Below are 11,571 nucleotides of genomic sequence, written 5' to 3'. Positions count from 1 at the left end.
TCCAATTACACAACGGCAGGTCCAGGCATGGAGATGTTGGTCAAACGGTTTAAGTGGTGATGTGTGTGTGTGTGTGTGTGTGTGTGTGTGTGTGTCTGTGTGTGTGTGTCAGTGGAGAGTACATAAGTGGGATGAAGCACTTCTGAGTAACTCTACAGAAAGAACTGGGACTACTTTAGCTCACGGATTCAAGCTTTGGATACTGTATTGAAAAAGAAGTAGCACTGTTAAAGACAACACAGGTATGGGTGCATATAAAGCAGATAAACTTAAATTTTGGGTTCCTGTTTATTTTAGGGGTGTCGTTGATTATTAAACGAGCAATTCTGTTGATCATTGAGCATTCTCTTAACAAAGGGCTTTTGCAGATTTGGAGTTGTAGTAAATTCATGTTCACTTTGTTATTGTGTCATTAGATTGCCAAACATATTTCATGACTTTTTGTTACGCACACAGAGAGAGAGAGACCTTTGATCCATCCTCAATTCATGTCTCTTTTAGAAATCAATGCCAGTCATGCTTACCAGTGTGTGTGATGAGCAGCAGCCCACAGAGTGTTTTTTTCTTTCTGTATACCGCTGTACAAATGTCATATGGTTTAAGCAAAGTTAACTCTCCTCTCTTTCTTTTTTAAACATTTTCAAAATTGTTATTTGATTTATATGAACAAACAGCAAGATGTACAATATTTTACACTTGTTTCATGACACAGGTCATTGACAACTTCCATACCTATACTAATAAGCATATATTATAGTCTTATCTAATTAAATCTTTCTGAGATTGAAAATACTGGACGTTACTTAAGACCCCCCAATTTAACATCTCTTAAAATGGTTATTCAACACTGATAAAAAACAACTTTCTTGAAAAAAAAATAAAAGAAAACATGCAAAAAAAAAAAAACCCCAAGCTGGACTGTATGCACGGTAGCTGACTGGTTATAGCACATCTGCCTTACAGTTTTGAGGTCCCGGATTCAAATCCGGCCTCCCCTTTGTGGAGTTTGCATGTTCTCCCCGTGCCTGTATGGGTTTTCTCCGGGTACTCTGGTTTCCTCCCACATCCCAAAGACATACATGGTAGGTTAATTGAAATCTCTACATTGTCCGTAGATGTGAATGTGAGTGCGAATGATTGTTTGTTTATATGTGCCCTGCGATTGCCTGGCGACCAGTTCAGGGTGTACCCCGCCTCTCACCCGAAGATAGCTGGGATAGCACCCGCGCCACCCTCGTGAGGATAAGCGGAACGGAAAACGAATGACACTGATGGTGCAGTGGTACACTCGCCTGACTTTGGTGCAGGCAGCGTGGGTTCAGTTCCCAGTCAGTGACGGTGTGAATGTGAGTGCGAATGGTCGTCCGTGTCTATATGTGCCCTGCGACTGACTGGCGACCAGTTCAGGGTGTAGTCCGCCTTTCGCCCGAAGTCAGCTGGGATAGGCTCCAGGGTCCCGCGACCCTAACCAGGATAAGCGGTGTTGAAAACGGATGGAAATGGATGAAAATTAATGAACGAAGAATTAAAAAAAACAAAAAAAACAAAAAAAAGTCAGCCAATCATGTTTGGGTTTTTTTTGCTATCAAAAGCATGACCCATATTGAAGTATTATATACTACCCAATTTTACAAATATATTGAAGAGCTAGAGTTCAAAAACAAAATTATTAATTATTATTTGTATTTATTGAAAATTTTAAGACAAGCTCTACTCAAATAATACAATTTTCGCAAAAACTTTACAAGTCAATGCCAGGTCTTTGTGAAATTTCAAAGTCTCAACACTATGTATCCAATTGTTCATTAGTGTGCCTCTTTAATGCTGTGACCATTGGCACTTATTCCATAGTTCTGGACTTACAAATGATGTCTACAGAAAAAAATTCTCAGTAGTGAGTTTGCACAACACGCAGTAGTGCAAAATCCAATTCCAATGAAGTTTGGACATTGTGTAAAATGTAAATAAAAACAGAACAGATGATTTGCTTGTCAATCTATATTCAATTGAATACACCACAAAGACAAGATTGAATGTTCAAACTGATAAACCTGATTGTTTTTTGAAAATATTAATTCATTTTGAAATTGATCCCTGGAACGTCTTTACTTTTTTTTCAAGCTGCTGCATCTTTTTGAAGTTAGCCCAAAACGTTTAAAAACACGTTTGGGTTTTTTTAGCTTCAACACGTCCCCTGAAATTAGCCAAACAAGCAAACATAAATATATTTAATGTAGTTTGAAAATGTTTTCGTCTTTCTTTATTCTTTTTAGCTACTGCGCCTTTCAAGGTCACCAGATGGGCAAGTTTGAATATATATATATATATATATATATATATATACCCATCCATCCATTTTCTACCGCTTATCCGTATATATATATATATATATATATATATATGTATATATATTTTTTTATTTTTATTTTTTTGCTGCTGCAACTCCTGAAGTTATTAAGCAGTTTTAAAACTATTTTGTCCTTTATATTTAACAAACTGCTCGGCAAGTCCTGATGTTTCTTGAAATTAGCTCAGCAGGTTTAACATTTATTTTTATTCCCCGCCTCCTGCCCGATGATAGCTGGGATAGGCTCCAGCACTCCCGCGACACCTCAGAAAATGGATGGACGGATGGACACCTGAGGTCTGCGTCTTACCTGAGGTTTGCAAAACCTTTTCCTTTTTAAGTCTCTATTTTAACAAGCATCATCCATAGTGACTTTAAAACTGTAAGTTGTACCAGATCAAGTTTCCTATTCAAAGGAGCTGTTTTAAAAATTTTTTATTAAAATCCTGGAGTCACTGGATTTTAACAAGCTTGACACACTAAACACAATCACGTCATGTTTTTATTGCAGGGTGTAAATGTCTTTTAACTGTATTCTGTTGATCAAAAAAGAAATTCAAAGAACCCGTGTGTATCTACTTGTAAAAACACGAACCCATAAAGTTGGACTTGAGTGCAAAGGTTTGGTGGCTTTAATAGTTCTGGTAAAGAAGCGCAACCAGCTCTTGTTTATGACAATGACTCTTTCGCTCCAGCTCTTATCAGTCATTCTATCACACGCCCAGGCATGTTTATTTATTTTCCCCTTCCCTGTTGTTGATGATGACCTAGTGACCACAGCGCTTTGTAAGCGTTTATTGAAGGAGAAGACTACCGAGAAGTAGGAAATATCCCATTTGGAGCTTAGGTCTGTCCTCAAAGTGGCTCTTGTGATGGCTGGTCAATAAGGGCACTTGGGTGCCATGCCCAGTCAACTGAGTCACTACCTTGAATAAGAAAAAAAAAAGTGAAATAATTTAAATGAATATGAAATATTATAATAAAAATATCACAAGTTATATTTATATCCATTTTTAGTTGAGCAGGAAAAATTGTATACAGTTAATGACGATTCAAAAGGATTTGTTATTGCTGCTCTCTCATTTTATGACATAACAGGATTATGGCCTTGATGCATGTTGTCAAGCATTACATTCACAGTAGGTGCCGTCGTTGTTTGTGTGACGTCAGATATTTACATATTGAGGAAGTTGGGTTGTATCATTTTGCCTCGTGTGATATTTGACTGCACTAATTTCCTCATCAGAGGTCTGAAAATTCAGACTCCAGTTTTAAATAAACGGTCACCTTGTGTGAGTCACACTGTGTGAAATCCGAAAGGCGTTGTTTTTGGAATTTTATGCTTTAATCTGGAACAACACCATAAAGTGCACCTGGATATTATTAAGCGCTCATTGAAAAATAATCCTAACTTTCACAAATCTAATCATGCTTAGTTTTTAGGGAATTATTTAACACTATTTTTACTATGAGCAGAGCTACATTGATTTGTACTCACATTGTAATATTTGGTTGTGCAATTTACAGTAAACACCTCTCAGTATCTACATCATTGCAAACTACAACCACAAGAATAGACAGATTGTACAAATACCTCTCTGACCACGTCAATCAAAATTGAGCTTTGAAAATTATTGTTTCGCGGCATACTCGTGAGATTGTTCACATGCAGTTAGCGCTGGGAGCATTTTTCCACCATCATGTGAGCATTACTGTGGTGAACATGGTGTGAGACGTGGCACACACTGTGAGTCATACAGTTGATATCAGCTGATTTTACAGTCAAAACCATAAAGGCAACAAAACAGGCCTAAGGCTCAAGGTGTGGTTTGTGTGTGTTCATGTGTCCGTGCATGTGTGTGTTTTCTTGTGGGCATTTAGCGCAAAGCGCGGGATGTCAATTGTGCCAATAAGTGTCAACAATGTGTAAGAAACAGCTATGTGGGTGGATGTTTGGGTATCGTACAGTTTGGAAAGGTCGCCGCTGGAGCTGAGGATGAAGTGCGAAGAAGACAAAGCGGAAGAGACAGTCATTCGTCAAGAGTGCTGGTTTGGAGTAGGTGGATGCGTGGGAGGGACTAAAGTGAAAAAGGTGCACAGGTAGGAATTGAGAGAAGTGGCTTCAAGTGTCAGGTTACCTGGAATAGTTTTTTTGCTTTGTTTTCTAACAGGGCTCGGTCACAGGTCGCTCTCTTTTTGAATCTGCGGAGCTTCGAGACCCAACGCTACACAGCACCTTACGACAGGCCTGAGGTTGCAGAGAGGCCCAAGTCCAGACACCCTTAAAGTGGGATTCGGTTACAGTGCTGTAGAAAGACAACGTGAGGGAGTTCCTGAGTAACACAAAATCAAGTCAGGTGTTTGGAGTTGAAGCCAGAGAGAGGAGAGGAAGGGGACACAGCATTTTCGGTGGACTGTGAGGTTCTGGAGGTGCCACCTCCCAGGAGGTTCTGTGGACAGTTGTCATCTGAGTTTAACATAGACTGATAACTGCATCATGTCGGTGAGTAAAGAGTTACAAGTGGAAATTCTTTCAGTAAAACGAGTAGCCTTTATCTAATCATCCAGTTTGTTCACAAACACAAAACCACAAAAGGGCTGATGGGTTTTTGTGTGCTCAACTAGTCCTTAACGGAGACTGTAAAACGGCAAATACTGATTCACAACAGCGATTGAAGTTACAATCTACCTGCCACTAAACAAAGTTGTTAGTCGTGAGTTTTGTTTTATGTTTTGCCACTAAACACAAAGTTGTTAGTCATGAGTTATGTTTTAGCAGAGGTTTGAATATGGTGCCTTTTAAATGCTACTAAACATAGTTTTCTGTACAAAGTGGTTTTAGTAGCAGCTCAGTCGTCTGCGTTGAGTGGTTTTAGTAAGAATTTGCCTATGGTGCCTTTGCATGCTTCTAAACCATTTTCTGAAATTTGTGTGTTTTAATAGAGGTTTGCACACAGTGGGTTTTCGGTTTACTAAACACACGGTAGTCTATCGTGGTTATGTTTTCAGAGAGGTTTGGATATAGTACCTATTTAATTATGATATATAGTGGTGCCTTGAGATACGATATGAGAGACCCTATTTATGAGTTTTTCGAGAAACGAGTTATTCTTCCGCCAATTCTTCTGTTTTGACTTGCGAGCAAAAATGTGTCATAAGAGCCCTGTATTGCTGCAGTGAACTCAACTCAACAACTAGAAGCAGTTTGGCAGATAGTGAACAATTCTGCAAAACAGAGGCTTCGAGCTGTTTATTGCCTCCCCCAGTTGACGTTTACTGTCAAACTAAACATAAAATAAAAAGAATTACACATCATGTACTTAAAACAACCACATAGCTTTCTTTGCCTTAAAGTCTGCTACACTAATGCTAACACCATGGGAAATGCCATAGACAGGCTAACGAATAGCATCTGTGTTATAAACTTTAAGCAACTAATATTTGATTACAAATAGTGGAACAAGACAAATAATATAGCAATACGCACAGGCATATACAGTATTATTTGTCTTCTGCGAACAATGACTAATATTACTGCAGAGGGTGCACACACCAGAAGGATAAGCACAATGTCCATTGAACTTAATGATCTACATTCGATTTAATTATGTCATTACGGTAAGCTTTTAGAGTGCTATTTTTCTTACCAAGAAACACATTACATTCTTTTGGGAGAGAGGCTGGAAAGGATTCATGGCATTTCCATTGATTTGGATGGGGAAAGGCGATTTGAGAAACGAGTGTTCAGTTAGGAGCGTGCTCACGGAATGAATTAAAACTCGTATCGCGACACATCCCCTAACTGTAAATTGTAATGATCACCTGACAGTGTACAAGCTTGATAAGAGATTTAAAAAAATGATGCAGAGATTACAGTACATCCAATCTGGAGGACCAAAAAGAGGCCAACAGGAATTCCATCGTACACTGAAATACACAAAAGTATTTCAAAGAAGATGTTGTTTCACCTGTTTCACTTCTAATCTCTAAGGGCTTCTCTGGTTTAGACTTTCACATTGAAGTCCATTTAAGGCAGCCCTGCTTGAAACTATGAAAAGCATGACTCAACATCTCTGCATTCAAATGACAAATTCTCTGTTTACATTGCATCTCATTGTCGTTACGCCATGACTAATATAAACAATGTCATGCACTATCAAGAAAGCGTTAATAGATTATAGTAGAAAAAAAGTCATACATGACCTAGATTATGGTCGTAATTTCACAAAAAAGTCCATCCATCCATTTTCCAAAGCGCTGGTCCTCATTGTCACAGGTGAGCTGGAGCTGAAAGGTGAATTCGCTGAGTGGCGGGGTACACCTTGGACTGGTTGCAAGCCAATCGCAAGGCATGAAAAAAAATCATGATGTTACGGTATTAGGCGGCACGGTGACCGACTGGTTAGAGCGTCTGCCTCACAGTTCTGAGGACCGGGGTTCAATCCCCGGCCCCGCCTGTGTGGAGTTTGCATGTTCTCCCCGTGCCTGCATGGGTTTTCTCCGGGTACTCCGGTTTCCTCCCACATCCCACAAACATGCATCGTAGGTTAACTGATGACTCTAAATTGCCGGTAGGTGTGACTGTGAGTGCGAATGGTTGTTTGTTTTTATGTGCCCTGTGATTGGCTGGCAACCAGTTCAGGGTGTACCCCGCCTCTTGCCCGATGTTAGCTGGGATAGGCTCCAGCACGCCCGGGACTAGGTTAAGCAGAGGCCACTAGGTTAAGCAGAGGCCACCCTGGCAGGTAAAAACTTTGACGCCTTAAGCCTTTTGTTTAAGCAAGGTGCTTTTCAGCTAGTGCGCCTCCTCAAAAGAAAAAGAAAAAAATCACAAAAGGGCTTTTGAAAAAATGGCATGTGACATGCTGGATGGTCTAAAATCAGCGCCAGAGATCTGGACTATCTGATCTCCAAGACAGCCAAAAGAACTGCAATAGTATACAATTATCATATTATACAATATTAAACAATTACAATATTGTACATATTGTGCAATATTGATTGTCAAGGCGCAATCTTGTCACATAGATGGTACCCTGAATGGTACTTGCTCCTCATCTTTCACAGCTTGGGAACATACCTGTGCCTTAATGGCAGAAGCTCCATATACAGACTGTGTGTTACTGAGTGAGATTGAATGCTGAAATAGCAACGATTTTGACTTTATGTTTTTATTAACAAGAGACCAACCAAACTGTTGAATTGACTGGGTTACATAAATGGACTAGTATGCGACTATCAACTAAAAGGTTCAGATAAATGTCTGCAATGTTTCACCAAAATAATGCAATTGGAATTAAGTTGAAGGAAGAAGTGTGTTTCTTTAATCAAACCCATATACAGTAGTTGAAATAAAGACCATTGAAATATTCACCGAATACAAGCAAGTGAACACAATTCCGTGGACTGTCTGTGAAATTATTACTCGTTAATCTTTTCAGTTCAACTGGACCTTTGCTCAAGCCATTTGAAATTTTTGATTAGTGCTAACCACAAATAAACACAGGCATCAAAGCTGTGGAACTGACCTTACACTCAAGACCAACTGTTACCAACAATTATGCAACTAGGACACACATGATATCTTGCCAAAGGGTTCTTGTGTTCTGTACCTGCGATATTGCTTGCTTTTGAAAATAACCATGACCTGTATCTGGGAGATGAAGAGGGTGTGTGGCATAAAAAGTTTGTGAAATGCTTTTCTTCAACATGAAATCAATGTAGTTATGCATTAAACAGGCATTGTTCAGATTTTCTTGGTGGGTTTGTGCGGTGAGTGTTGTGTTATGTGACAACTCTGTGGAGGGTTTAGAGTTGCATTGTCTTAAAATTTACAAAAAGGCTGTACGAGAAAAACATTTGTGAAGTCAGAGATCGCTGATGTTGGACCCGGCTTACAAAATCTCTGTTGTGGTTCATCGCTCAGGTGTTTGATAGGGTTTAGGTCAAGGCTAGTCAAGTTAGAAAACTAACAAAACACTTTGCGTCAGTCCATCTTAGATGAGCTCTGGCCCAGAGAAGCCGGCGGCGTTTCTAGGTGTTGTTGATAAATGGCTTTTGCTTTGCATAGTAGAGTTTCAAGTTGCACTTACGGATGTAGCGCCGAACTGTATTTACTGACATTGGTTTCCTGAAGTGTTCCTGAGCCCATGTGGTGATATCCTTTACAGATTGGTGTCGTTTTTTTATTCAGTGCTGCCTGAGGGATCGAAGGTCACGGGCATTCAATGTTGGCTTTCGGCCTTGCCGCTTACATGCAGTGATTTCTCCAGATTCTCTGAACCTTTTGATGATATTATGGACCGTAGATGAGGAACTGTTGATAGCTAGTTTATCTTTCCAGTTTAACAATATTCTTTTCCCGATTGCTAGAATTATAAGCATTGGTTGAGCATGTTTATTTGGAAGATTTATATCTTTTAAATCACCCAGCAGATAAAGATTAGGAGAAATCGGAATCCTAAAGTTCAAAACTGAGCAAAGTTTCTGTGTAACTAGTGACCAGAAGCGCTGTACAGGTGTACAATGCCAAAGAGCATGAAAATAAGTGTCTGGAGCATTTTCAGTACAATAAGTGCATATGTTTGCGTTTGAATAGCCCATTTTATGCAAACTATATTGCGTAACGTGTGCTCTATGGGGTACTTTGAACTGGACTAGCTGTAAATTACAAAATGTTGTCATTGAGAATGTATTTCTCCAGATTTGTGCCCAGCAATCATTGTCAGTAGACACTCAGAAGTCTTTTCCGCATTTTGCGATTGGTAAGTATATTGAATTAGTACTTGATTAATTTGTATACGTTTGAAAGGAGTTTTTTTGTTTTGTGGGAGTAGTTCTACTATTTTCTGAACAAAAACGGGTAGTTCTAAAGTATTCTCGTGTGTTGAGAATCGTTTTAGGATTGTTGTTCTTACTTTGTAGTATTGAAGGAAATTTCATCCATCCATCCATTTTCTGAGCCGCTTATCCTCACAAGGGTCGCGGGAGTGCTGGAGCCTATCCCAGCTGTCATCGGGCAGGAGGCGGGGTACACCCCGAACTGGTTGCCAGCCAATCTTGAAGGAAGTTACCACCTCTAATTTGAAATTTTTGGAATAAGCTTTCACGTGACACTTCTCATCCATTTCAAAACACATGCTCATAGCTGCTGAAGTCATTGGAGCTTAAATAATAGCAAATGGCCGATGCCACACAGCTGCACCTAACCTAACACACCCTTACATAGCCTTTTGTTTCACACTTGTGCTCACCATTTGTTGTTGTTCTGTTGCCAGATCGCTCAGTCACCTGAAGAAAGTACAAGACCGTTGAACCCATCGCACATAGGTAAGGTGACTCATTGGCCCACTGTCAAAATTCAGGAATATTTGTGTAATTAGTCCTCATTTGTCTATCTCCTCACTTGCAGTGGTTCCACGGCCAGGCCGCCACAGAAGGCCCATGACGGCTCCTAAAACGCAGAAAGAGAAGGCATCTAAGACGAAGAAGGTGTTGTTAACCGTTGCAGCAGTTGTGGTGTTGCTGGGGATCCTGCTCACCGCGGCATACTTCAGTGAGTCATGGGCTGTAGTGCTTTTAAAAGAGAGGACAATGTCACATTCATTTCTCTCACCATTTTTCTACCTAGGGGTACAGTTTTATTCAGTTCACTATGGTACAGGTTGGAATAGGATACCCTAATCTGGCTTGTGTTTCCTACTGCAGAATGTGGTGATAGCAGCAGTGTAACCCTCCAATTGTTTAAAAAAAGAAGGGAACTAGAGATTGCCAAATCAGAGATGTAACAGTAAAGCTGGGATTTATTCATCTGCTCCTTTCAGCAAGAATTTGATATTGATACTACAGTGAAATCCGCATCGGTACCTTACACACAGGACAGTAATCTAGAAGGAAGATGGTCAGCGCAAAAGGGGCTACTGAGAACATTTCTATGTTCAGTCTACAATGTAGCTCCACCCTTTCAGTAGCATACTTCAAGCTATTCGTCAATTCGAGTCCAAAGGGATCTCTAACATGGAGATCTGATTGCACCCCAAGAAGCTTACGATCTTGACAGCCGTTCAAGGTGCCACATCTTCCGCCTGATCCACCACTGAGGGAGCAGGCCGGTCTGTGTTCATCATTTGACAGATTCTACTTGTAGTTTTGTGGGGTGCCGTCCAACCTCCCAAAGAGGCGAACCACAAGTTGGGACACGCCTTAGTCGAAGGCGAGCTTACCATGACACGGTTGTCAATTCTGATCCAACTGATGGGCTCAGCTCAGGACCCTGACTGATAATGCTGCAGCAAGATGCCAAGAAAGTGGTGCACGCACATCAGTTATTTTGGTCCCCTTGACAACTTTTGCATACCACACTGAATCCAATTAAATTGGACTGCTTGGTGGAAAGGAAGGTATTGTACATCACATCGTGAAATCAAGTCATCCTTTTCACAATCATTTCTTTCCTCTTCCTTCTAGTAAAGCAGCTGATTGACAGCAAGTACTTCTTTTGCACAAAGTCGTTTAAGTTCATCCCGCTAGATAAAGCGTGCGATGGAACGGACGATTGCATTGGAGGGGAAGATGAACAAACGTGTTTGTCAAGACTCGTGGTCAACAGCACCTTTCCAGGTAGATCCAAGGAAGCACCTCCATCTTTATTTTTATCAGCACAACTTTGAGGAAAAAAAACTCTCTCCCGCATCTTCCTCCTTGCAGTGCGGCTCATGACCCATCAGAGTGTCCTGCAGGTGTACAATCCCAGCTCAGGATGGAGGAGCCTGTGTAGCGAAGGCTGGACTGAGCAGCACACGCAGACAACGTGCACGCAACTGGGTTACACAAAGTCAGTTATATGAACAGTGTCAGCATATTTGAGAGTTAGCATACCTCATATCAGATCTCTAACATGGTCCCCTTCCGCTGTTGGTAGTAAACCTCAAAGCACCGAAGTCCCAGTCAACACATTATTATCTAACCTGAAATCTGGACCATTCGCTGCACTCAGGTCGGGGACAGAAAACATGCCTGTTCACCATGCTGCAGTTGACCAGTGAGTATCACACATGTCTTTAGATAGGAGCGAAACTACACTTTATGAATAAGATTTGGGACACCAAATGGGACCGACAGGAATTGACATTGGAAGATTTGTCTAGATCAGAATTAGTGAGGTCAGGCTCACAATCACTGATCTATTTCACCTCAAATTCTTTATTTGGCTTGAGTTCTTACAA

At 40.5% G+C, this 11,571-nt stretch overlaps 1 protein-coding gene across 2 annotated transcripts in view; it reads left to right on the top strand.

Moving 5' to 3' along the window:
- Nucleotides 1-2,606: 2,606 nt before the first annotated feature.
- tmprss4a (transmembrane serine protease 4a) overlaps nucleotides 2,607-11,571 on the top strand; it is a 17,933-nt gene continuing 8,968 nt past the window's right edge. Inside the window, exons 1-8 of one of the 2 annotated variants that reach the window (XM_061680972.1) lie at nucleotides 2,607-2,662; nucleotides 4,316-4,439; nucleotides 4,519-4,850; nucleotides 9,625-9,676; nucleotides 9,759-9,902; nucleotides 10,814-10,966; nucleotides 11,054-11,180; nucleotides 11,268-11,387. In XM_061680972.1, the coding sequence (XP_061536956.1) occupies nucleotides 4,845-4,850; nucleotides 9,625-9,676; nucleotides 9,759-9,902; nucleotides 10,814-10,966; nucleotides 11,054-11,180; nucleotides 11,268-11,387 (602 nt within the window). In that variant the 5' untranslated portion in view covers nucleotides 2,607-2,662; nucleotides 4,316-4,439; nucleotides 4,519-4,844. Of the gene's footprint in view, nucleotides 2,663-4,315; nucleotides 4,448-4,518; nucleotides 4,851-9,624; nucleotides 9,677-9,758; nucleotides 9,903-10,813; nucleotides 10,967-11,053; nucleotides 11,181-11,267; nucleotides 11,388-11,571 lie in introns of both variants that reach the window. The other variant, XM_061680971.1, reaches the window with a different exon arrangement.

Source organism: Phycodurus eques, chromosome 7 (genome assembly GCF_024500275.1).
Source record: "Phycodurus eques isolate BA_2022a chromosome 7, UOR_Pequ_1.1, whole genome shotgun sequence".
NCBI classification, from domain to species: Eukaryota; Metazoa; Chordata; class Actinopteri; order Syngnathiformes; family Syngnathidae; genus Phycodurus; species Phycodurus eques.
Note: the sequence above shows the minus strand (reverse complement) of the source record. Positions and strands in the feature narration are given on the sequence as shown.